The sequence below is a fragment of the Mytilus edulis genome, chromosome 10 (assembly GCF_963676685.1).
Source record: "Mytilus edulis chromosome 10, xbMytEdul2.2, whole genome shotgun sequence".
NCBI lineage: Eukaryota > Metazoa > Mollusca > Bivalvia > Mytilida > Mytilidae > Mytilus > Mytilus edulis.
In genome coordinates, this window is record NC_092353.1 from 19,603,089 (window position 1) to 19,630,379 (window position 27,291).

Consider the following 27,291-nt stretch of genomic DNA (forward strand, 5'->3'; position numbering starts at 1 on the left):
CGCCCTTACAATTCACTAATACATGACCATTTCATGCAAACATGCAACGTGAATGTGATTGGTTATCATATAATACAGAAATAATGCATGCACAGTTTAAGAAGAAATTAGTTCAATAAATCGATGCGATTTTCACTTTTGACACGAATAGGTCGGGTTGACATTACTGTCATCGGAGATAATATTGAGATAAATGGGATAAAACGGACCGTCAAAAAGGTCTAGAGGAGCACATCAGAAGAACCTTAACATTAATAAGTAATACTTACCAAAATTTCTCTAATTAAGAACTATATAACTGAAATTTCTCACAAAAATAACGGTAAACATTTTGTTGATGGTGATGATGCTATTTATAATCGATCCGTTGAATTCAGGGTCAACGGAATTTTTTGCGTTGCGTTTAAAAATCATTGAGGCCATCTATTTTTATTGCGGGTTCCACATATATAAATCGGAATTAAAGAAAAAATGGAATGTTGTTAGCAGAATCAAAACAGAAATGATGAACATTGCAACATTTTCAGCAAAATATAAATAGGATGGAGGATCTGTGTATTCACATTATTTGTAAAACTCTCCTTATTCATGTGAAGCGTGTGCTTTACATCGAGGCTTGCTATGCTTATCATTGACGCCACAGTACTTCAACCAATCAGACAATGTTATTTTGGGCATTTGACTTTTTTAACTCAGATTTTGGAATATTTTAATCGAAATTATAGAAAAATGGAATGTTGTTAGTACATATAAAATAGAAAATGATGAATACTTTTAGCTAAAGATAATTTGGATGGGGGTTCTGTGTATTCACATTATTTGCACAACTCTCCTTACTGATGCCATATTTTGGAATTTCCGTGACCTAAATGGTTCGCGAAAATTAATATTTTTATATATAGTATAGTAACGACATTTATTTTAGTGAAAAATCTGCATTCCAGGTGTAAATTGAGGCAAATAATATCATTGAGTGCATTTTCTTGTCAAGTGACCAGCAGACATTGAAATCTACCTTTTGAATGAAAGGAGAACTCATAAGTTGAAAATGAATGATGTAAATCTAGATTCTAATAATAGCAAAAGGGAGCTCACATTCACAACAGTTAAAGCATTGCTGAGTTAGTGAACAGAGCATTTTTCTCATTAACTTAAATCCACCTATTGGAATGGATAAAACCCCGAATTTTAAGACATAAGTTATAAAATATCTGATAAAAAGCAGTACTAAGCGTGCATGTTACGCTAGAAACATATTCAAAGAATACAGTTTTATAACTTCTTAATGTCATATCCAATATTTATCAAAACCTAAAGGGGAGATACATGTGTACATGCACTTACTTCCTATTTTTTTCCGTGGATGTCAATACACCTAATCGCTATTTATCCATACCGGATAAGTTCTAACATTACACAACTTTTTCATCCAGTTGAAGCTATCTGGGGTCCGTTGAAACAATTCACCATGCACAATACTTTTTAATGAAAACCCTTTTAACTTACCGTAAATACTTAAAACAAAATAATTTTTACTTCAATTTAATTTCGAAAAAAGTGGATCATACTATATTAAAGTTTCTTGATAATCGCTTTTTAAGTTTTTCCTCCCTCAGCTCTCTACTGGAAAACCTCTATTTTCAGCCGCATGACCCAAACAGGAAGTTTTACATGTGACTGGTTTTGCCAGATTGGACTAAATAGCAATAAGGTGTATTTTCTGGGATTGTTGAAAACTTGCATATATTCATCACTATCTGATTTTATGGGTATAACAATCCAGACAGACAAATAGCAATAAGGTGTTTAGGAAAACATGACCTAAAGCCTCCTTCATATAAGTCAAAAACTTGGGAACTCATACTGAATGGTCAAATGTGTTCAATATGAAAATTGCAGTTAAGATGGTAAAATCACAAATCAGCCGTTAACGAAATGGACTGAAAGTAGACTTTTGCGCAAATTTAAAAGGGAAACAGAGGGTTGGATTTAGAGGGGGGCCCGGCCCCCCCTTTTTGGGAAAAAAATTTGGTTGCTTATATAAGGAATCACTGAAGCGTGACTGGAGCGGGCCCCCTCTTAGGTCAGTCAGTGGGTCCCCACATATGAAAATTCCTGGATCCGTCACTGGGAAATGACGGGGAAGGGGCAAATTAACATTCAAGCAGAGCAAATGCTGTTTAAATTAGTATGCGGGTTTTAAATATAGAGTGAAAGTGGAGTCATCTTTTTAAACTTAAGTTAAATATAACTTATGTAGACTTACCTTCTAATTCAATAAAAAAAAAACCACACACGACTCAGAACTATGTCTAATTCACTTGGACTACTAATATGCAAACCTAAAAACAAAAAGAAATATATCATAAAATAGTGATTGAAAAATTCACAACACTTTGAAAGGATAATCCAGACACGTGTTACACGGGGAGCATGTTTGTTTACAAATAATAATGTCACGTGATCGCGCACTGACCTCGCATGTTGCATCGCCCTTACAATTCACCAATACATAACCATTTTCATGCAAACATGCAACGTGAATGTGATTGGTTATCAAATAATACAAAAATAATGCATGAACCGTTAAAGAAAAAATTATTTCATCAAATAGATGGATTTTCACTTTCGACACGAATAGGTCGAGTTGACATTTCTGTCATCGGAGATAGTATTGAGATAAATGGGATAAAACGGACCGTCAAAAAGGTCTAGAGAAGCACATCAGTAGAACCTTAACATGAATAAGTAATACTTACAAAAAATTCTCTAATTGATAAACTATATGACTAAAATTTCACACGAATAACAATAAATAATTTTGTTCTTCGTGATGAAACTGCTTAAATTGGCGCGAAAAAATATTCTTACTCTTCTTCTTCTTCTTCTTCTTCCAATACAGTGCAGTCCTCTAATTGAGTATTATCGCACTATTGCCCATGCTGGGTGTGACAACAAAGGTGCAAGAAAATATTTACAGGGTGCAAGTTAAAAACAGTCTGATGGTGCGATTAAGGAATACTGCAGCTCAGTACCCCCTGCTTGAAAGCATCTAGTGAGGTACTGTCCACCAAAGCGTCTGTGGAGGCTGTTCCATATCCTTATGCTGTCTGGGAAGAAGGAATGCCTGTAGGTTGAAGTTCTGGCATAAGGTACAAGAAATCGTGTTGTGTGTCCTCTTGCTACGGATGATGTAGAGTGTAGCTCTAGCGTTGGTATTGCTACGAGGCCATTTACTATCCTGTACATCATTACTGCTTTGCAGTTGGCCCTCCTCTCGGCTAGTGGTTGCCACTGTAGAGTTTTTAGCATTGATGTTACACTGCTGGTTTGTTGGTAGTTGTTCAATACAAACCGGGCTGATCTTCTTTGCACACTTTCTAATTTCTGAATGTTAAGGTTGGTGAACGGGTCCCAGACTGAGCATGCATACTCAAGCAGTGGTCTTACTAGCGTTGTATAGCATACAGCCTTGGATTGTTGGGGACAGTGCTGAAGATTTCTTTGGATGAAGGCCCTGGTTGAATTAGCCTTTTTAGCTATACTCTCTATGTGAGTGTTCCAGTTAATAGTTTTATGTATCGTGACGCCTAGATATTTTGCCGAGTCAACCAGTTCTAAATTGTGACCATGAATGTTGTAGCTTGTTAGATGTGGTTTGCGCTTGTTGGTAACGCGTAGCAGTTGGCATTTGCTGGGGTGGAATTCCATTTGCCAATCAGATTCCCATCTGAGCAAGTTGTTCATGTCTTCTTGTAATAACTGCGAGTCTGCATCATTTTGGATCTTTCTGTACAGTACACAGTCATCAGCGAATAGGCGGACTGTTGATGACTGAACATAGTCCGGTAGGTCATTGATGAACAGAAGGAACATGAGTGGTCCAAGTACGCTCCCCTGTGGTACCCCTGATTGGACTGGTGCAGTGTGAGATGTTTTACCATCCACAACGACTCTCTGATTTCTGGAGTTGAGGAAGTCCCTGATCCATTGGAGTGTTGGCCCACTTATCCCATAGTACTCTGCTTTGTACAAAAGTCTCTCGTGAGGGACTTTATCGAATGCCTTAGAAAAATCTAGCAAGATAAGGTCAATCTGTTCACCGAGATCTATGTTTTTGGCCAGGTCCTGTATTGTGAGGATAAGTTGTGACTCGCAGGAACGGTTCTTTCTGAATCCATGTTGAGCGTCGTTCAAAATGCCGTGTATATCAAGATGTTTTGCAATACTACTGCATATTATGTGCTCTAGGATCTTGCATGTGACTACAGTCAATGAAACTGGACGGTAGTTACTGGCACGTGATTTATCTCCTTTCTTGAAAATAGGAACAACGAAGGCTTCTTTCCATTCAGGTGGTATGGTGCCTTGATTTATTGACGCTTGAAAGAAAGTGGTAAATGTTTCTGCTAGATATGGTGCAAGCTCTTTGAGAAGTCTTGTCGGGATCTCATCTGGCCCAGCTGCTTTGTGGATGTTCAAGTTGCTGAGCAGTTTTTGTACGCCATTTTCAGTTACATGTATTTTGTTCATTGTTGGATGTGGACTCTTTCCTTTATTCGGTATGGTTTTAATATCCTCACTGGTGTTGAATACAGATGAAAATTGGTCATTCAGAATGTTTGCCTTCTTTTCACTTTCTGAGTAAGTGAGTCCATCTGTATCTTTGAGAGGTGAAACTCCAACAGATTCGCATTTCTTACTTTTAATAAATCCCCAGAATCTTTTAGGGTTTGCTGATAGTTCAGGATTAATGATGTCATTAATATAGTCTCTGTAAGCCTTCCTACATTCTTTCTGTGTTGCGGCTTTTAAACGATGGTATCTGTCAAGATCAGATTTTTTCTTGGTCTTTCTTGCTTTTTCAAAGCTCCTCTTTTTCTGTCTTGTGAGTTTTTTAATTTTCTGGTTAATCCAGGGTTGATTGAATCTTGAGGATGACATTTTTGATGGTACTGTCTGTTCAAGTATGGTAAGTAAGCTGGTTTTGATAAATTCCCACATTTCAGTTATAGGACTCTCCAGGTTAAATTTCTCCTTAAAGTCTGCATTTAATTTCATAGCCTTTTCAACTTGTTCTTTGGCATCCGCCTTTTTCCAAATAAATATTTTTCTCTTTACAGGTTTGTTGATTTTAGCTGTTATATCAGTGTCGATGAATACAATGTCATGGTCACCAATGCCTGGTAATGGTTCGCATCGATTCCCCAATGAAGGCCGATTTGTTAGAAATAGGTCTAATGTGTGTTTTTTTCTTGTTGGAAAAGTGACTATCTGTTCCAGGTGGTTGTCTTGTACTAGGTCGAGGAAAGTACTGTTTATGCGTATTGGATTTTGATGGTCCGTGATAGATTGTGTTTTCCAGCATATATCGGGTAGATTTATATCACCCCCAAGCCAAACAACTGATGATCTGTTTTTTCTTATCAAGTTGTCTACTGTAAGTTTAATTTTCTCCATGTAGTTAATGTCACTGCTAGGTGGTCTGTAAATACTACCAATAATGAGCGATTTGTTGTTATGAAGTGATATTTTTATAAATATCGACTCAGTGTCATTTTCAATGTCTACAAGCTCACTGATGTAGTCTGATTTAACGGCTACAAGAACTCCCCCATAGCCATCCCATCTATCCTTCCTGTATACAGTGTACCCGTCAGGGAAGATCTCAGAGCTACTGATGTCATTACGTAGCCAAGTCTCTGTTCCTATGAGTATATTTGGATTTGCAGAGTCTAATAGGTTACAAAGTTCTTCTTTTTTGTTTTTAATACTCTGGAAGTTGACAACTAGTACTTTTGTGTTCTTCGGTTTTTGGTAGTTGTTCCTATCTGTTTTATTTGTTTTTATTGGAGAGGAAGTATATACTGGTGGACCTGGACTCATGGTTGCGTTTGAGTCAGATAAATGTTCAAAACTGTTTGATGTGTTCACCATAAAGGACTCAAATAAGCTGGATGAAAAATTTGGCATGCCGCAAGTGATGCAGTGCCATGAAATATTTGAGCTTGCTAGAGCATTATATACAGGAGTTGACATGTGCATGCATTCTGCATGGTACCATTTGCTGCAATCATCGCATGCTACTCCTCTGTCCTTCCAAGTAACTGCTTTGTAACAGACCTGACAAGGGTATTTTGGAGCCCTGGGACCAGGGTTTAATTCTATATCAGAAGAATTTGTTAGAAGTAGAAGACTAAGGTACAGGAGTGTATGTTGACCTGGATGTTTTACAAGTCTGATGTTCCTTGGTTTCCGACTATTTATCAGGAATTTAATGCTGATTTTAAGGGTTTCAGTTTCATTTATTCTATTCTCAGGTGTTACATGTTCCTCAAGACTGTATTTATAAACTATACAAAGCAGAAAAACTAACAAGGTCAGCGATCTTATGTTCATTGTTTCCATTTTTTCTTTTAGATAACTTAGGGTATAGCGTGGAGGCGCCCACACTGACCCACCGCAGTTTGTTTACGTTTATTGAGAACCGGAAGTCGGCTAGCTGGTGAATAGGTACGACTCAAGATTGACTATTTCTATTTCAGGATCGTAGTTTTGTATGAAAAAGTGATTTGTGTATGATTTCAAACCAATAATAAGCCAAACTAATCAGGCAGATTTCATAAATGCATGAAATATCTTTAGAATTTCAACTTTCTTCACTGTGGATTTTGCAAACGTTGTTGTCACACCGGGCATGCGTTGCGTTTGTTTGTACTCCTACTGCTTCACGTAAAAAAAAATGTATAGAATTGAATTCGACTACAGTTCAGCATAAAAAAAACGTGAATATGCAAAAGTCTGATAATATGATAATGAAAAAGTGTGTATAAATTTTCGTAAACGAAGTTACCTGTATACTTCACCAAGAACTACATTTGAGCGCAAAGATCGTATGTGTGATTCGGCTTATGTAACAATCGTCAATCGGAACTACTCGGCTATTCACTTCGTGCAACCAGAAAGGCCGAGTAGTTCCGATTGGTAACAAAGTACAACATGAATGGAATTTTTTGCGTTGCTATTAAATCATTGAAACCACGTGATTGAGGCCATCTATTTTTATTGCGGGTTCCACATATCTAAATCGGAATTATAGAAAAAATGGAATTTTGTGAGCAGAATCAAAACAGAAATGATGAACACTGCAACATTTCCATCAAAATAAAAATAGGATGGAGGATCAGTGTATTCACATTATTTGTAAAACTCTCCTTCTTCCTGTGAAGCGTGTGCTTTACATCGAGGCTTATTATGCTAAGCATCGACGCCACAGTACTTCAACCAATCAGACAATGTTTATTTGGGGCATTCTATCTAATTTTACTCAGATTTTGGAATATTTTAATCGAAATTATAGAAAAATGGAACATTGTTAGTACATATAAAATAGAAAAAGATGAATACTTTTAGCTGGAGATAATTTGGATGGGGGTTCTGTGTATTCACATTATTTGCACAACTCTCCTTACTGATGCCATATTTTGGAATTTCCGTGACCTAAATGGTTCGCGAAAATTAATATTTTTATATATAGTATAGTAACTATGTACGATTTACATTTGGTCACATGTCGTTTCTACTTGAAAAATTGCTCTATACTCTTATGCCGGTATTTGATACTGTACGGCAAGAATTTTTTTATATTAACTAATCAACAAAATGGAACCACTCATGATCTAAAAATCTTTTATTGTTTGATAAATAAAGGCAACAGTTGTATAACTCTGTGGAAAAGTCCTGAATCTAATGAGAGAAAACAAATCCGAGATAAAACAAAACCGAGGAAAACACATCAAATATAAGAGGAAAACAAAAAAGGAACAACAGGAACACTGTAGTGCAACAGAAACAAACGCCAACATACATAGAAACGAACTATTTGATAACAACTACCATCATCCTGACTTGGTACAGGACATTTTAAGAAAAACAAATTGGGTTGAACCTGGTTTTATGGCTAGCCATACCTCCCATGTATATGACAATGTTAAAAGATATCATGACAACAGTATAATAATAATAATAATAATAATAATAATAAATTCTTTATTTAAAGAGGGTAACTCAATTAGAAATAGTCTAATTTTCATTGAGGCCCTCAAACAAAATACATGCATACAGTTAACATTCATACATTCATACATTAATTTACAATATATATTACTAGTATATACACAATTCAATCATTGAAATATACAAAGGGTAATAAATGACAATATTTGATATAGTTTTGTTAGAGGAAAACAAATTAGTTGACTTGCATATAATTTTCAAGAAAATGATTATAACTATGTTTCTTGAATAATTCCACATTAGGACATTTCTTTATTTCGAGTGGTAAATTATTCCATACTTTGGTTGCAGAATAATGAAAAGATTTTTTATAAAAATTTGTATTTGGTCTTGGAACAAAAAGATCATTATTAGAGACAGATCGTAAGTTGTGGCGTTGCACATCATCAATATTTAGTATTGCTAAGTAATCAGGTGTTAGCCCATTTACAATTTTATACATTAGAATTGATTGTGACAGAAATACAACACAAACACAAGCAAAAACACAAATCACAGAGAAACGCACTGTAATGTTAAATAATCAATCTCAAATATTTAATTACTGATTTCCATATATTTATACGTATTCTTTAGCATTGTCCCAGCAACTCCTTTCATTTACATGAAGGCATACTTATAGTCCACAATGTTCTTCCAAGCTGCATTGATATATGTACCAAAATGCTGTTAAATTTCTAGACGTCAGCAAGACTTTTAACAGTAAAGTATATACTTTAAAAGGTTATAAAACTTGTGTATTTTTTCAGTTTGAAGAAAGAAACAAATAATGGAACCGATTTCAGAAAGTGTTGAAAAGAAATCCATATCAGACGTAAAAGATACTCCAAAGCTACAGTTCTATAGGCGTAAACTTCCAGATTCATGCATTCCGTTTTCATCACCAGAAGGGAAGAAAATTTTCCAGGAAGCGTTGCTATTCGGACATATGGAGTGCTATTTTAAATTAGCTGCACAGTTTCGTACCCAAGACGAGCCAGCTTTTTGTGGATTAAGTACACTTGTCATGGTATTGAATGCACTGGAAATTGATCCTGAACAAGTTTGGAAAGGACCATGGCGATGGTATCATGAGAATATGTTGGACTGTTGCGTTCCAGTTAAAGTTATAGAACAAGATGGTATCAATTTAGGCCAGTTTGTGTGTCTTGCTGAATGCAATGGCTTAGAAACCAAGATGACAATCGTAGATGAACATGCTACTCTTGAAATTTTCCGGGAAGTTCTGCTTAAATATACCAAGCAGGATGAATACTTAATAACATTGTCATATTCGCGGAAAGTTCTTTCTCAAACTGGAGATGGACATTTTTCTCCGGTTGGTGGTTATCATGTAGAACGAGATCTGATCCTCATATTGGATACAGCTAGATTCAAGTATCCTCCACACTGGGTATCCGCATCTTTACTCTTTGAAGCTATGCAAGGCAAGGACAAATCAACAGGTAACTATTAGTTCAATCCCTAGTCGCATTACATTTGCGCAAATTTGTTAATCTATAAAATATATTTGGCGCAAAATTCTTTGAATTTGCAATTTGAGATACTAGTATACAGTTTTCATCTATATTGATTCAGTATGCCATATTGATCAACAAAGTATGTATTTTCAAAAGATTTTTTTTCTTTTTCAAGGAAAACCCAGAGGATACGTCATAATGAATAAAAAGCCAAGTAGTCGACCACTACTTCTTTTTCGATTTTCTGATCAATTTGGACTAACTTTGGAAAAGTCTTGCACCAAGTCTAATATGAGCGTGTTAAGTGGTTGGAAGGCATGGTTATCTGAGCCATGCGACAGTTGTGTGAACATTGAAGGTATTATTGCTAACGCTGTCATCTTCCTTTTAAAAGAGGCCACTACGTCAACCCAACAAGAACTCATTTTTACCACACAACTTGATATCAAATGTTGTCAAGGCATTTCTGATCAACACTTATGTTCTATCAAAACTTTAATTGATGAGCTACAAGATCATGAAGTGTATAAACTAGTGGATGCTACATTCAGCGCAAAATTTACAAATACCAACTGCGAAGCATTATTTGGAACTCCAGCTGTACCCTTCAAGGAACAATCCGTCTCAATGAAATGCGTGCGAATGTTAAAGTCACAACATTTTATAACGCTCTTGCTTCTTTGCTCGCCATACCAGGTTATTGTAGACACACTACAAGGCACTACAGGAGCAATGCTTAACACCTTTCTCCTACAATTCATGGGTTCGGAGGAAACAAAATATTTAAAAAATGAAATTGGACTTTTAAAGAAACAGTTCACAGTTTTGTTTTGTTCCTATAAAAGCTGTTGTAAATGAATCATAAATTAAATTAAACTACCTTACCATTCGCTTATAACAAAGACTCGACCAGTGCTTAGAATAGATGATTCGACTTATTAAGCTCCAAGTAGTAACGACCCTTATCGCGGAGTCTGGTATGACAAACAACAATTCGTCAGAAACAAAATGCAATTTGTTAAGGTTGTTGACAACTACAGGTTATCGTACATTTTTAACGATGAGCAAACCCAACCTTATATTATGTATTATATCTATTTCTTTGCTGTTAAAGTTGATTAAAAATGAAAATATTGTGTTCATTGTAATCAGAGACGTCACTTCGCATATATGTACATATAATACCGACAAATAAATAGGTGATCAAGAATACTGGAATGATCTACAATGTCCAATGATTACTAGCTGTTCCTTTGTACTAATAAAAACGGCAAGACTATTTAAATGATCTACAATATCCAATGGCTACTGGCTGTTATATTGTACATACTAAATAAAGACTACCTGAATGGTAAAAGTACTCTAAGTAATGTGTAATTTTTTTCTTGCAATTACATTTTTCTAAATCAAGAATACAGACTACTATAAAAAAAAAAGAAGATGTGGTATGATTGCTATAATGAGACAACTATCCACAAAAGACCAAAATGCCACAGACATTAACAACTGTAGGTCACCGTACGGCCTTCAACAATGAGCAAAGCCCATACCCCTTAGTCAGTTATAAAAGGCCCCGATGAGACAATGTAAAACAATTCAAACGAGAAAACTAACGGCCTTATTTATGTAAAAAAAATGAACGAAAAACAAATATGTAACACATAAACAAACGACAACGACTGAATTACAGGCTCCTGACTTGGGACAGGCATATACATAAATAATGTGGTGGGGTTAAACATGTTCGCGGGATCCCAACCCTCCCTCTAATCTGGGACAGTGGTATAACAGTACAACATAAGAACGAACTATAAAAATCAGTTGAAAAAGGCTCAACTCATCAGACGGACAAAAATACAAGTGGACTAGTATCCTTTCAAACCAAATGAAAAGCCTGTTGTAACAAGCTCTTATACCGCACTAGTCCTATAACATATGACTTCGCATTCTTATTCAATTTTTAACTTTTTTATACTGATATTTTCATTATTTTTTAAAATTTTGAATGCGAAGTGTGACACATCGATAGTATGTTTATATAGGACTAATTACCCACATACTCATTAAATAAGTTACTATAGTGACATAGTTATTTTTTGTTACTTGAAGCAAATTCTATTTCTGTAGATTTATATAATAGCATAATATTGTTATACTTGTTTTATTTCACCTTGAAGATTAGACAAATAGGAATACTCCTTTGATTTTTTATTTCATGTCAGTCAGGTCCCTTTATATGAAACTTGAAACCACTTCTCTGCCATATTGATATTTTATAACAACTCTGCTCAATTTGATATTCATTCTTTAACCATATATCATAGTAAGCTAATTTTTAATTTACACCAATCCAAAATCTTTCATGTCAAGTTTCTGTCTCCATTTAAGTTTATGCTTTTGAACCATCATGGTATTAAACACAATTCCAAGTAATTATGCTGTTATAGTGGGTCACCATATATTCAATTTGGGTGGCATTCCAGTTCTTGAAATTTGTGTCAGATTGGATAATGAACTAGACCTTTAGGAATTGATCTCATTGTCTAATATGGAACCATAGTATGGGACCCCTACCCGGTAACAAAATAAAACATGTCAAGCGGCAAAATTTATCAACAGAGATTACAAGTCAAGAGAGGATGGATAAGTCTCCAAAATGCTTGCCAAACTGGAACTTGTGGACCAATCTGATAACCCAAACATCAAAAAGCTAAATACATGGGTAGATTAAGCATATATCAAAGAACCCCATATATACAATTTTTGTTGAAATCAAACAAAGTTTTAATTTGGACCGCAATTTGGACCAACTTGAAAACTAGGCCTATAATCAAAAATCTAAGTACAAGTTTAGATTCAGCATATCAAAGAACCCCAAGGATTCATTTTTTGTTGATATCAAACAAAGTTTAATTTTGACCATGATTTGGACCAACTTGAAAACTGGGCCCATAATAAAATATCTAAGTACATGTTTAGATTCAGCATATCAAAAACCCCAAGGATTCAATTTTTGTTGAAATCAAACAAAGTTTAATTTTGGACCCAAATTTGGACCTACTTGAAAACTGGGCCGATTTTCAAAAATCTAAGTACATGTTTAGATTCAGCATATCAAAGAACCCCAAGAATTCAATTTTTGTTAAAATCAAACTTAGTTTAATTTTGGACCCTTTGGACCTTAATGTAGACCAATTTGAAAATGGGACCAAAAATTAAGAATCTACATACACAGTTTGATTCGGCATGTCAAAGAACCCCAATTATTCAATTTTTTATGAATTCAAACAAAGTTTAATTTTGGACCCTTTGGGCCCCTTATTCCTAAACTGTTGGGACCAAAACTCCCAAAATCAATCCCAACCTCCCTTTTATGGTCATAAACCTTGTGTTTAAATTTCTATTTACTTATACTCATGTTATGGTGAGAAAACCAAGAAAAATGCTTATTTGGGCCAATTTTTTTACCCGAATTCCTAAACTGTTGGGACCTTAACTCCCAAAATCAATCCCAAGCTTCCTTTAGTGGTCATAAACTTTGTGTCAAAATTTCATAGATTTCTATTTACTTCAACTGAAGTTAATATAGTGCAAAAACCAAGAAAATGCTTATTTGGGCCCTTTTTGGCCCCTAATTCCCAAACTGTTTGGACCAAACTTCCAAAATCAATCCCAACCTTCCTTTTATATTCATAAACCTTGTGTATAAATTTCATGGATTTCTATTCACTTATGCTAAAGTTATAGTTTGAAAACCAAAAGTCTTCGGACGCCAACGACTACGCCGCCAATGTGATACCAATATACGACCAAATTTTTTTCAATTTTTGAGGTCGTGTAAAAAGTAATCTAAATGTAATGTCATTACATTGTCCTATTAGGTCAAGGAGACTAAATAATAAATAATGTTGCAATAGAATATCTTCTGACTGTTGGACCATGGTAAAAAATTAAGAGTCCCTCTTCCACCTTCAAAATTCCTTTAATAGCTAGAAGCCTCCTATGACCAGCATTTTACGATTTCTGTCGTAAGCTGCAAACAATTGATGTTTTTAAGTGGAAATAACTCCAAAACCGTACAACAGATATTTACCAAATTTTCATGGTTGGTGCAACATGCATTGTTGATTATTTATTTTTTGCAGTTTATTCTTTTAAATTGACCTTTGGTTTTAGTTAACAACAGATTTTAAACCAGCTGTATATGGCTTTCACATATAGATTCCTGTTTTACTGACTGAATGTAGACCCTACTTACAATATTATGCAAGATCTTTTATTTCCTAGTTTAGTTTAGTAGTAATCTTGTTTGTTCTTTTATGTGTAGGTTTTTTGTGTTTCACCATGGTCTAGTAAGGCAAAGCTGGTAACATATTTTGTGCCTGTACTCCTGTCTGGACTACATGTTGTTTGTAGATTTGTTAAACTGTCCGTCATCTTTGTTTACTCCTGTTATCATGGTATGTACAAAACTCTTGACTATGAAGCAATTTGGTGATTTTTTTAATAACACTATATATCTTGCGAGAATCATAAAATGAACAATTTCTTTTTCATTATTTATTAGAATAAGTTTTTACATGTTTGAAGACATTCATTTTAAAAAACAAGTTATCTTAAAGCCTGTTTAAGTACAATGTATATTTTTTTTACCTCTCCAGTGAATTTTTTCTACCTTATATAAACCTACCATAAAATTGATTAACCGCTGTATCGCTTTATGCCAAATAAACCAAAAAAGGATTTATCAGCTCATATGAACCTTTGTAAACGTCCACTCCTCATAAAGTAACTTACAAAATTTCTGTTTCTACCAGTTCCTGAGGTAGACTGTGCATCAATTTAAATTAATAGAAAGAATGAATTATGTAAAATTTGTGAATCTTCACAGGGTTTCCTTTTAGTTCAATTAAAAAAACTGGAGAATGTGTCCATGGGACACAGATGATGCCACTGCTTGCATCTATAATACTAAAATAACGAGGTCCAATTTGTCAGCCGTCATGGGGTAAAAACGACAAATCAAAGAATTCAACTTTATATATAGCTAATATAGGACAATGGTGTAGATTAAAAATTACACCACTCCAGACCCTTTTGTTTTCCACATAATTAATATTGCCAATAATTACCAAGTTCCGGGTCGAATCCGATACCCAGTGGCGGATCCAGAAATTTTCATAAGTGGGGGCCCACTGACTGACCTAAGAGGGGGCCTGGTCCAGTCACGCTTCAGTGATTCCCTATTTAAGCAACCAAATTTGTTACCAAAAAGGGGGGGCCTGGGCCCCCCCCCCCCCCCCCCCCCCCCCCCCCCCCCTAAATCCCCCTTTGATACCGATTCACCTGTTACCAACATTACCTTATCTGTACGTTCTGCATCTGACAGAAGCACCACCAAACGGTGTATTTAGGATTTTGCTATTTACACGGGTCATAACCACAGGGTTGAAACTACTAAATTCAATCAGTGTCAAATTGTTCCCTATTGTAGTATTTTAATCAGTAAGACTTTCTAAGATAACAATACGAATACTAAAAATCTGGACTTAAAATAAGGCGTATAGGTATAGGTACGGTACAGTTTTCAATTTGTTAGCGGGCATGACGTAAAACAACGAATCACAGAATTCAACTTTATTTATAACATATATAGGACAATGCTGTTGATTAAAAATACTCCATTCCAGGACCTTTTGTTTTTCAAATAATTAATATTACCAAATGCAATAATTGATAAGTTCCACTCGACGGGTACAAACAGAAAAATTTGAAAGCAGGGAAAACTGTGTATCTTATAATCAGCATGACTTTATCAGATGAAAATACCAATACTAAAATAAGGCTTACGCATAGTTATATATTATAATTCAGTCACGCGATATCACGGGTGTGTTCTAGTATCCTATAAAGTTAAAAAGGGAAAAAAATGAAAAATTGTAAAAGTGACGCTTCTCTATTTTGCGCTTGATCTAATTTTTGAGTTATTAGTATTGTAAATTTAAATTAGCTACGGAAACGTAAATTTCAGCAATTTATCCATTTGTAATTAAAGGAGCATAAATCTACAACCATAAAAGTGACGCCCCCAAATTCAAACTTGATCTGTATTTCATGGTAATAAGCATTGTGTACAACTTTCTTACATTTGGTTGAAACAAGTTAAAGTAATAGAATGAAAACCATTTTAGGAACGTACAGACATACATGTACAAGGGTAAAACTTAATTCTCCCTCTGTACTGGTGGGAGCATAAAAAATTAAACATTCATTTGCCTGTTGGAAGAACAAATCTCTCAGCTGGAAGATTGCTCCTTGAAATGAAGTAATGAAAAAAAGGATTACAAAAAAATCATACTATGCAGACCAATATAATTTTGTAAGCCCTTCCAATATGTGTTCAATTAAAAAGAGTATACACATTATTATACAGTATTTTGCTTTGCAACTATGAATCAAAATATTTCTACAATAAAAACAAGTTATAGACACTTTTCCCTAATAATTTGTAAACATTTTCAGCACAAAGCAGCAAATAGTTACATATTTGTAGTTCCATCTGATGATCATAAACATACTAGATACAAATGTGTTTTTTCTTAAATGTGTATCGCAGTAGTATAATTTTGTACCTTTTAATAGTTGTAAAAAAATATATTTCCAGTAATTTTGTCTTTAAGTTTTTATTTTAAAGATCTACAGCAAAACTATATCTGAACACATAATTTTTTATATCAATTATATAATTTGTAATAAAATGTGAAAGTAAAACACATCCAAATAAAAAGGATTAAATTTAAAATAAAGTTAATTGAGATCATTTTTTTTCCATGTAATTGAAGCCATTCCTGTAGATGTATATGTTTACCATGTATACAGTACATTATGTATTTGCTTGAAATAAAAAAAAAATATAAACTTTTACCTACAAAAAAATGTACATGTACATAACTTTTCACAAAATTGACTATCAAAATATAGCATATACATTTTATATTACATGTACAATGTATGTAGATGATCAAATTCCTACAGACTTATAGGTACACCATTTCAAGAAATATTTGAAAATAAAATAAATTAATGCACATGTATACAATGTATCTTACAACAGTAAATCATTTGTACCAAAAATTGGATCTATATACAATTTCTTTGCGTACATAAACAGATGTAATTGTCTCTTTACTAATGTACACGTACGAATGTTTATATACGTAAATGTATATAGAGTGAGAAAATACATACATTTTTGTACATGTATCCTATATATAAAAATAAAATGTGTATGATAAACATTTGGACAATTAACCAGATGATGTGGATAAGCAATTATTCAAAATTCTTTTAGCATGTTAAAGGATATAAACATGATCAAAGAAAGTACCAGAAACAGGTATTAAATTTGAAAGTAACAAAAACAACACTTATTTCTTAAAATGCTTTTCTTGACCTGAAAACTTTCTGTTTGGCTTTATAATTAATGTCTGTGTACTCAGATGACAATGTCACAGTTTGTAATATCAATAAATGTTTATGTAATTTTTGACAGGTTTGATATAAAAAAAAGACATTTCAGTCTGATTCCCCTTCATCATTTAACCCTGATGTGTCTGTTTTATCATGAAGTAGAACATATTCTCTGGAACTAAAACCAAACTTGACCATATCTTTCTCCATTAACTCTACATATCTTTCCGGATCAATTTTTTGATTATTTACAAATGTTCCATTGGCAGAATTCAAGTCAATAACATATGGACACACACGACGACCTGTTGTTCCGTCAGACCTTTCAAACTCAACGAGTCTATATTGTAAAACAGCATGCTGCTTAGAACAAGATGGATGATCAATAGGAATGTCCGCTACAAGACGCTCTCTCCCTATCAAATATGCACTTGATCTATGAATGTGTAGTACAGGTAACGCTTCTTCACCTTTAAAAGGGTATAACCTCCACCTCTTCTTTGGTCTCCTTGCCTCTGGTGGTTGATTATACTTGATAACAACACCCTTATAACTGTTTGTGTCTTCAGTTAATTTCCCTGATAATTCAAAATCAGGTTTATCTTTATCTTTTGGTTCTTCCTCAGTATTAGCCTCTTCTCTACCAGTACCAAATGTTTCATTTTCAGATTGGTCAAACGGATTACCTCCTCTTTGTTTTCTCGCCTGTCTTCTTCTTTCATCATTATGCCTCCTTTCTTGTCTTTGATCATGCATTTCAGAATTTTCTCTCTCTTGTTTAACTCGATGATGGTGATGATGACGTCTTTGAGGCTCTCCATGTTCTTCGTCACTGTCGGGATATTTTCGTTTATGTCTGTGATCATGTCTGTCGTCTTTTTCCCTTTTAGAATGTCTGTTGTCTGGTCTGTGATGGTGATCTTTGTCATATCCAGCCCTTTGATAATGATGAGGTGACCATTCTCGTTCCTTTTTAACATTTTTGGACTGAGTTTCAGGTGATCTGTGTTGATCTCTTCTTACTCTCTTTGGAGGGCTTTCACTTCCAGATTTGTGTCTATGTTTTTCATGTTTCATCTGAAAGCAAAAAAAATAGAAATGCTTAATATACATTTTGTCTACTGGCATTATGGAAACATAAATTGTACATGTAAGGTAAATTTGAATTTAATGAATAAAAATGTTCAATAGAAGTGAATATAATTCAGTTACATATGTACATGTACATGATGTATGGTCAGTTACACCTGGAGCATACAGCTTGATCAATTGACTCCTAAACAAAAGATTTGTATGTTTTTTGAGATCTAGAAAATCAAGGCTTCACTTATTCATGTTTTGTTATTCATGAAATCAGGGTTCTCATTAGGAATTTTCACAGTTGGTCCTGGCACTTATCACTTTTTGAAATGCTAAATCCCAATAGATTTTGATGAGTCCAGGATGCTGATTGCATGTAATTTTTTGTGTCTTAATATAATGAAATACACTAAACATTGTAGCTAGTACCCAGTTAATTATTATTAATTAATTTTAATTATATTTAATAATGGAGTTAATAATCATGATAATCACTTTGATGTTTGCATCATTATACATTTGCAATTATTAGACATTTGTACATGTAGTTTTTTAATAATAAAAAAAAAACACCAAGCAAATCTAAAGTGACCTGACTCACTACTTAACACTGTTCATAATATTGAATGAGTTTAGAATTTTTTAATCCGATCTGTTTCAATTCAATTTCAAAACATCTTTCACCTTCCATCCTTTGTTTACGATTGATCGCCATGTTTAACATGCACAAGAAATATTAAATCATTTGAATTTAAATTTATTTTTAACCGTAAAAATTACACTATTCTATGATCTATTTTATGCATAGTAGCGACAGTTATGAAATATTATACCATATCATTTCTAATTCTTAAACAAAATTTACATTTTTGTTTCAATCGACATGTACGTTATGTTCAACAAGTGGAAATATTCACGCTTTTCAAATACTCATAATTTTTTTTTAAAATAAGTGACTAAATACATTTTTATTAATTAGTTTGAACAGATTTATTATATTTTAGGATATTTTCCATTAAAAAATAGTTATCAATAAAATATTGATCTATGCATCACATAAATTTTTCAACATCGATTTCCAGTTAAGTTTCTTGTCAAAACAATGTCGACGATAATGAATCTTCTAGGCAAAACAATGACTTTGGACTCAGGTGATACAATCAGGGTTTAAAAACTGACACGTTCAGCTCAATTTTAATGAGAACCCTGTACAATGCTGTAAAATACTTTAAGATTTAACAAATACTACTGATGCAGTTAAAACATGCGCTTTTGTAGATGTCATGCCATAATTGAAATAGACAAAGAAAGTTCCTGTAAACTGAGGTTTTAAACACCAGAAAAATGGAGTGTAACTGTCTTCCTTGAAAAACAGGGGGGAGCCAGTTGTTCCGTCCCCAAACTGATCCGGCCTCAAGTCGATCCATCCCAAGTTGATCCGGTCCACTTTGATCCAGCCCCATAATCAGGGTTCTCACTAAGGATTTTTGAAGGCCAGTCCAGGGACTCATCATTTTTGTCCATGATAAGTCCTACAGCAAGACGAAAATAATTTATTGCAATACAATGTAATATTTTAGTCTCCATTTCCTAATAGAGCAATGAAATGACATTAAATTCAAATCACTTATAAACTTTTGCTATAAAATATTGATATTTGTATTTAACTGTGTTCAGTTGATACAAAATATTTCAATGTTGATGCATCTGTGGACTCACCAGTTTTTAAAATGGTGAGTCCAGAAAGATTTGGATGAGTCCAGGACTCATGGACTCGCCTTAGTGAGAACCCTGATAATAAAATAATGAATAATCTATACTATCTTAGGAGTATTTGGTGATTAATTTAAATCAGAATAAAAGGAATTTTCTAAAAGTATCGATGATTGACAACATCATTTTGAATCGATACAAAAATGAGTGTGATTGTTTCTGTTTGCATATTGATATGAAGTTATTTTCCATAATAATAATAAATTCTTTAGCTAAGAGGGTACAGTGGAGTCCCTTGTGTCCGCACGGCCTGTGATATTGCGCATTAGCTGATTTTGTCATATCAACACAGTATAATAAACACAAACAAAATCGTTCTTGTTATTGTTTTAGCCTTCCAAAGGGATGAAAAAGAATAAAATTGATAAGTTCGAGAGTCAATTAATAACTGCAATCCCGTGATTTGCCTTATTTGGCCAATTTCCATTAAAAAAAATATATTTCGTAGTATAAAATCTTTCCTTTATTTAACATGTTTCAAATAAGTTATTTTTGGAAGGCATGTGCGAAATAACCGGACATTGGAGAAACTCTCAGAACAGGGGTTTCCCTAATTTTGGACACATTACACAAATGACAGTGTTCCAGCTAGGATTTGTAAATAGAGGGGCGCGTTTTTAAAAAGGGCACTTTAGCGTGTTCTCACTGAAAAAAATCAAATACTTAATATTACCACATCAAGACATATTTTTTGCAAGCATGTAGTTAAGTTAAATATCTATTATATACAAGTTTAAAAATCATTTATTTAGAACATATAAGATAAAATCAAACTGATAGCAATAATAGACATTACTATATTCATTTCTCTTTCAGAACTACAGATTTTTTCAAAGAAGAGTTCAAATGCAAATAAATATTAAACAACAATGACAAATCTTCTGTTTTTTCTTTTTGAAGAAGGTTGTCACGCACACATAAGTTTCATCACAGTTTAATTTTACAGTTAATATTTTTGTTAATGTCTGTGTTTTCAAGTTTGCCCTGTGACTTGTCTTTATCAATTTGACCTGAGAGAATATTTTCTCCACCTCTGCTGTACTGAGTGGTTGTACATGTCATATTGCAACACTGAATAGTTTTGCAACAAGAGGGTACATAGATAATAGGTTTTTATCCTAATGACAAGGTGAATGAAATACAGTACTACCTGTGACTTTATCTTATTAATGGTGGCCATAAAAAATATGTTCACCATGGTGGCCCTATATGTTCATCATCATACCCCCTGTTGCTTTTTTAATACACAAGGTATTACTCAAAAACTAGTCAAGGATAAAGGGAAATCTTGAATGCATTGAAGTGTTAAAATTATATAACTTACAGGTCAGGTGTCTCAGGTAAAATATACATGTATGTGTTTGTCAAATTTAATGACTGTGATTATGACAAGAAATTCAAAAATAAAATGAAACAATAAAACTAGTTGAACAAACAGCTTAATTAAAAAATAATTGTCTCCTGACTATTAGTTTTGATATTATACCTTTTAAATAATTTTTGATCAGTTTAAGTTATTTTTTATATTAAGTCTATTTTTTGGTAGTGAAGAATAAATGAATCTCATTTTCAAATATACTGCAAATATTTACAATGCCTGCCTTTTTCTATTGACAAGGTGTTTCTCAAATTAATTTTCTAAAATCAAAATGGTTTATTATTGTAGATAGACTGATCTTAACATATGATTAAGATTGTCTCTAAGACTTAAGCTAAATAAAATTTAGGCAATTCATTATTTCTTTATTGAATAAAATATTTTTTATAAGTATTAGAAACATTCAGTACAGCAAAATTTGATAATATTTTTATTGTCATATGATATTTTAAACATGATCCATGTTTTAGAGGTTAAGCATTTCTTTTACTTTTTGTTCTTGGGTTAGAGACATTATAATGAGAAGGTAAATAATTTTCAAATGGATTTATATCTCAAAGTTGTTTTGTTAATTTTACAATCAAGGAATAGGTGTTCTTCATTGACCTACAAGAGGCACAGTTTACACATTCTATCCTTTCTAGGAATTTTATATTGTCCACTATGTTCTATTTCTAAATTATGACCAAAAATTCTCTACCTTAATTGACACAATCAAGTTTACAGTTTTTATCATAAGTTATTATTTTTAGATTTTTCTTTAAATTCATTTTTTATTAAGGACTTTAAAAGTCTTAATTCATTAAAGTCCCTGCAATTATTAACTTTATCTAAAAGGCCTAGGTTGATTGGAATATTCTTTGTAAATGTATACCAAGAATATGTATCATGCCAGTCCAGCACTATCGACAATATAATACACTGGAAAAAAAATGATTTAATTAATAAACCATTAAAGTGTCACCATCTTTAGAAGTGCACTTTATTTTTTCTGGAGACAGATTTTGAAAGAAATTAACCAAACTGAAGATAGCATACTTAAGTTAATAAGTTTCAAGACAATTTCTTTAAATAATTTCTTTTCATAAGATACACTTGATTCAGATATATAAGAACATTTTTCATTATGATTAGCATTTTTAATGAACATTTATCAAAATTTGATGATAACTAGGTGGACATTTGGAAAATAAGTCTTTTCGGTGATTGTTTGTGCACAACTCTTGTTTTGAGATTTGAAGAAAATTTAGATAAACAAAAAATGGTACTTGTAGTTTTCCTGAATAATATATTAGATGTTATCAAAATCTATTGTAAAAGGATTGATATTGATCATCTTATTTTGTTAAGAAACCAAATTGTTTAATTACTTTCATTTTTTTTATTTAAAATATCACTTGCATGATTATTAGTTATTATTAATAGTAATAACTCATTTAATAATGTTAACAAACAATTGAATACAATGTACATCATGTGTAATTATATAAACCTTTTACTTAAAAAAGAATTATTAAAAGTCTGTTTATTTCAAATGCTAGTCAATAACTTTAGCTTTGACTTTTTGCCATTTCGACTCAAGATTCTTACCAAGAAGAAATTAAAAGAATAAGAAACAAAACAGTAAGAAACAAAACAAACAAAAATGAAGAAAAAAAAACAATTAAAAAATAAAAAATTTAAATAACATTAAAGACAAAAAAATTATAATAAATTAACAGAGTAAAACAATATTTTATTCTACATTTTCAAAAAAAGGTGAAATGTCAATTTTAATAAAAACCCAAGTCACCTGTACAGGTAAATTTTAATGAAACATACCAGCTGAAAACTTCAACCCTGATTGATTTTAACAGGTAACATAATTAGATAAAAAATCTGCCCATGATTTATGACCCCCAATAAATGGCCAACATCTCAAGATTGAATACCCCAATAAATGTTCACCATTGGATGTTGACCATGCAAGAGGGTGGACATAACTAAGAGGAAGTCACAGGCTGTACTGTAGCTCTAGCAGACTAGATAAGGAACGATCTGTAAGTTCTGCTGATGACACAAGAGCTATAAAGTCCTGTTATTGAAAAAGGAGAGTTTCAGGGTCCATGTCAAATGTATTTGCCAGAGCTTCTTTCTCTGTATAACCATACATAGTTTCACTGTTGTCTGTTCAATTCAACAAGCATCTCCGTATATTTCATGTTGAGCGTATCTAATAAAATCAATAAGTTTGTCAAACCGGATTTCAATCACAGGCACTTGTTTCTATTCATATTGGAATACCCCCTATCAATGTATATTTACGGAAATATACGTTGATAGGGGGTCTTCCAATGGATAAAAACAAGTGCCTGTGATTTCAATAAGAAAATTGATACAAAAATCGGACTTTCGAGAGCTCCGCAATCGGCACAATAAAATAAAATTATTTCAATTTTGTTAGTTTATTATCAATTCAACAAGCATCTCCGTTTACTTCATGTTGAGCGTATTTAATAATATCAATATTAAAGTTAGTCAAAACGGATTTCAATTTAAGACAAAATGATATAAAATTCTGACTTTTGGGTGCTCCGTAATCGACTGAATTTACAATAGAAGAACAATTGTGATATTTGATAGAAACCTTTCTTCTGCTCGATTTTTCATAAAGGTAAAGAATTAAATTATTTTTTACTCTTGATGGTCATTATTCTTGAAAAAAGATGTAATAGACTGGCAGCCAAGTCTTTGATATTTTCTTCTTGTCATTTCCGAGTTGGTCAATTTTTCTTTTTTTCGTCGGCATTTTGCGTGTTGACCTATTGGAATGATTCTTTTTAAATGAACGTTATTTTATAAATAACAAATACATTAGAAATGAACACCGTTCACATTTATTTTATAAATTCTATTTTGCATCGTCAGGTGTTAAAATAATCAATTCATTTAACTTCGATGTTTGGTGCTTCAGGGCAAAGGGATTAGACAGGGTCGTAAATTTCACCTGATTAAGTAATTGACTCCAATCAAATAGGTGATTATATACAGGTAACAAGTGTCAACAATTTTAATCTGTTGTCTTAATGAAGTGTGTGTGCATAAAGAACTCAAGAAAATGGCGACGATATGAGGAAAAAAGATCGTTTTTTAAACTTTTTTCAAAAGGGCACAATGGGGCGCAGGGGCGCTTAAAAAAGGCAGAGGGGCGCAAAATTTCGGGGGCGGGGCGCCCCTCCATTTCATGCTACATTTGTAGCTGGAACACTGAATGATGGTATCGGGATCGTTCGCCCTGATTACATGTTCGCCCTAGGTTCGTTCGCACTGAGTTTGTTCGCCCTGGTAATCCGTTCGCCCTGGGTTCGTTCGCCCTATTTTCATTTATGATATGTATATGTTACATTAATGAAAGAAATATATATTTATATATATTAAAATTTATGTATATCTATAAACAGTTAAATACAGCATATTAATTAAATAAAATTCTTGGCTGCATTGTTACACTTTATTTTATAATTACTTTTAATTACTGTTGATTGAATTTTATTGCTGATTAGGTACATGTATGATTTGAAATCTTTGGTATCACTGATTGGTATATGAATTGCCTTTGATGGATTGATAATGAAAATAACATTTTCTCAAATAAAATAGTCGGCTTGGATGGGTAAAAACACTGATGTACAAATTGTTAGGCATGAACTTATAGCCTAGTAGCAGCTAGCTGTAGACAACATAATACATCGTAAATATTCGGCGAAATTGTAGACCGACTTCAACATATTTAATTAAATACACACAACACAACACTATACTAAAAATAAAAATCGTAAATATTCGGCGAAATTGTAGACTGACTTCAACATATTCAATTAAATACACACAACACAACACTATAATAAAAAATAAAAATCAGGGCGAACATACCCAGGGCGAACAGGTATCAGGGCGAACGGTCTCAGGGCGAAACGGAACTAGGGCGAACTGTAATTAGGGCGAACCGAAATCAGGGCGGACGGACCCGGATTCCTGAATGATGAAACCATACAAACAGATGATTTTATGAAATAAAAGTATGTTATGATTTTGTTCACACAATATTATCTAATTATTGGTTTTATCAGTTGAATGAAGTGGTCATAAGTCTTAGATGTGCGGATACACTGAGGTAGGCCGGATCGATGTGTTGCCGGATTGTCATGGAAGCAAAACAGGGAATACCCCACTTTTCCTGACCTGTGTTCATGGTGTCTAACCTGTTCAAATAATAATTTATAGAGACTTGGTGATCTCTAACAGGTCAATTGCTGCATATCATGGAAATATATATTAAGGAATGTCTATGTTTCTTCATATTGCATATTCCTTAATAGGTTATTAAATATGGAAAAACAATTTTCAGGATCATATGGTCAACACCAAATAATTTACATTACTCAGTAGGGTTCACCGTTGACTGTGTCTATACAAATAAAAGATTTTAAGCTGATTACTTTCTCCGGACTAGAGGAACGATGTCGTTGTTTCTTATGCTTCTTTTTCGCTTTTGTCTCATCATCTTTGGCCATAACTTTAGCTAATATCGTCGTTTGAAATACGATGAAAGAAAAATAAACAGGAAGTTACGTACGACGACAGCGACACCTGTTCAAGTTTTCTAAAAATAGAAACAGGTATCGACTAAGACACGTAGATAATCCGCATTATCAATTTAGGTATCAGTGATTTAGCCTGTGACTATTATAAAGTGGTCCATTTACTTAAGGACCTGTCATTTTCTTTCCTTTATTTGGGCAGGGGTACTAGAAGTCGATTTTGAAATTTCTCTTAAATTTTCAAGTTCTAATTTGAAAACGGGAAAAATCCACAAACACCCACAAGCAAAAAAAAAAAACATCCCCCAAAAAATGTATGACAAAAAGCACTAAGGTAGTTTACCATGAATGGGGCTTAGTTAACGTACAGCGGTAACTATTACATGGAGATTCAAGCGGATTTGTATGTGCTTTATCCGATCCGCAACCTCCGACACTAAAGGCGAGCCGGCACAATTTCATCATTTGCGACACCATTGATACAGTAACCGCCAATTCAAAATCCCTATCTGTTAACCAAGTTTTTCGATTTTCATAGTTTTCTGCCGAATATTTCAACTTAAGTTTAACTTCATAGAAACCAGGTACATGTATCCTGAATTGTACACTGTATCACCTTTCTACATATGCCAGTTTTCATCCCATGTTTCAAGTCTTTCAAGAAAAAATTGCATATCGGAAGATAAGCACTACTAAAAGTATTAACACCTGTTTTTTTCTGGAAATATTACATTAGTATACTATTGAGCTCATTAATCCTTAACTTAAATGCAAACTCATTGACAAGTAAATTTTGGATGAAATGGTCTAAATATATTTTTCTCTCACCAAAATAATCGTTTCTGCAGATTTGATGGTTAGTTTAAGGAAATAAAAAACACTACTTTTTGTCAGAGCATGGTCTTTTACATACGTTCTAAATTGTATGTCGTACATTGGTGGTCTGACTCCTAAAGCCGGGCAGCATATATCCATCAATCATTTTACTATTATTATTCAAATAAAAGCACATTACGTTCAGTGGCGAATACCTCTTTTCTCAGTCCACGTGTACATGGGCCAATATGCCATTTTATTCGAAATCCAATTCATATTAAAAAAAAAACTACAAAGATAATTCCAAAACGGTATTATCAGTTGCATTCTGTTTTAAACAAGGTTAATTTCGTTTTCAGTAAGAACTAGGGTATTACCTTTTAAAAAAAAGTTATCTGTAATGGATCGAGCTGGACACTTTCTGAATGCCCTCTAGGTTTTCATGTAGCGCGTTGTGGTATTTTGTGACAAAACAAACAATCATCTGAAAATAATCGTACAATTGTGAATTGCACCAGGCAGGATGTACATTAAAATAAAGCATATGAACAGTATAGGTCATAGTACAGTACCATCTGTTCATGCTTTTTTTTTTAGTTTGAAGACACGAATCACATATTTCGTGAATATAATTAACTTAGTACACCCACGAAAGAAT

At 33.3% G+C, this 27,291-nt stretch overlaps 2 protein-coding genes across 2 annotated transcripts; one reads left to right on the top strand and one right to left on the bottom strand.

Moving 5' to 3' along the window:
* Window positions 1-8,825: 8,825 nt before the first annotated feature.
* On the top strand, window positions 8,826-10,670 carry LOC139490569 (uncharacterized; the record flags this gene model as incomplete). Its single annotated transcript, XM_071277416.1, is given in 2 exon segments — window positions 8,826-9,521; window positions 9,712-10,670. Coding segments are annotated over 2 exon segments (1,359 nt in total). The 3' UTR covers window positions 10,395-10,670.
* A 3,411-nt stretch (window positions 10,671-14,081) lies between these two features.
* On the bottom strand, window positions 14,082-25,893 carry LOC139490571 (smad nuclear-interacting protein 1-like). Its single transcript, XM_071277420.1, has 2 exons — window positions 25,716-25,893; window positions 14,082-18,083 (listed from the first exon to the last, which is right to left on the bottom strand). The coding sequence occupies exons 1-2, from the start codon at window positions 25,788-25,790 to the stop codon at window positions 17,112-17,114; spliced, it is 1,047 nt and encodes a 348-aa protein (XP_071133521.1). The 5' UTR covers window positions 25,791-25,893; the 3' UTR covers window positions 14,082-17,111.
* Window positions 25,894-27,291: the final 1,398 nt, after the last annotated feature.

Excerpts from the sequence above, each read along its gene's own strand:
- LOC139490571 (XM_071277420.1), bottom strand. The coding sequence starts at position 25,790 with ATGGCCAAAGATGATGAGACAAAAGCGAAAAAGAAGCATAAGAAACAA. Across the intron at positions 18,084-25,715 it reads GTTCCTCTAGTCCGGAGAAA|ATGAAACATGAAAAACATAG; the intron begins GTAATCAGCTTA and ends TTTTGCTTTCAG.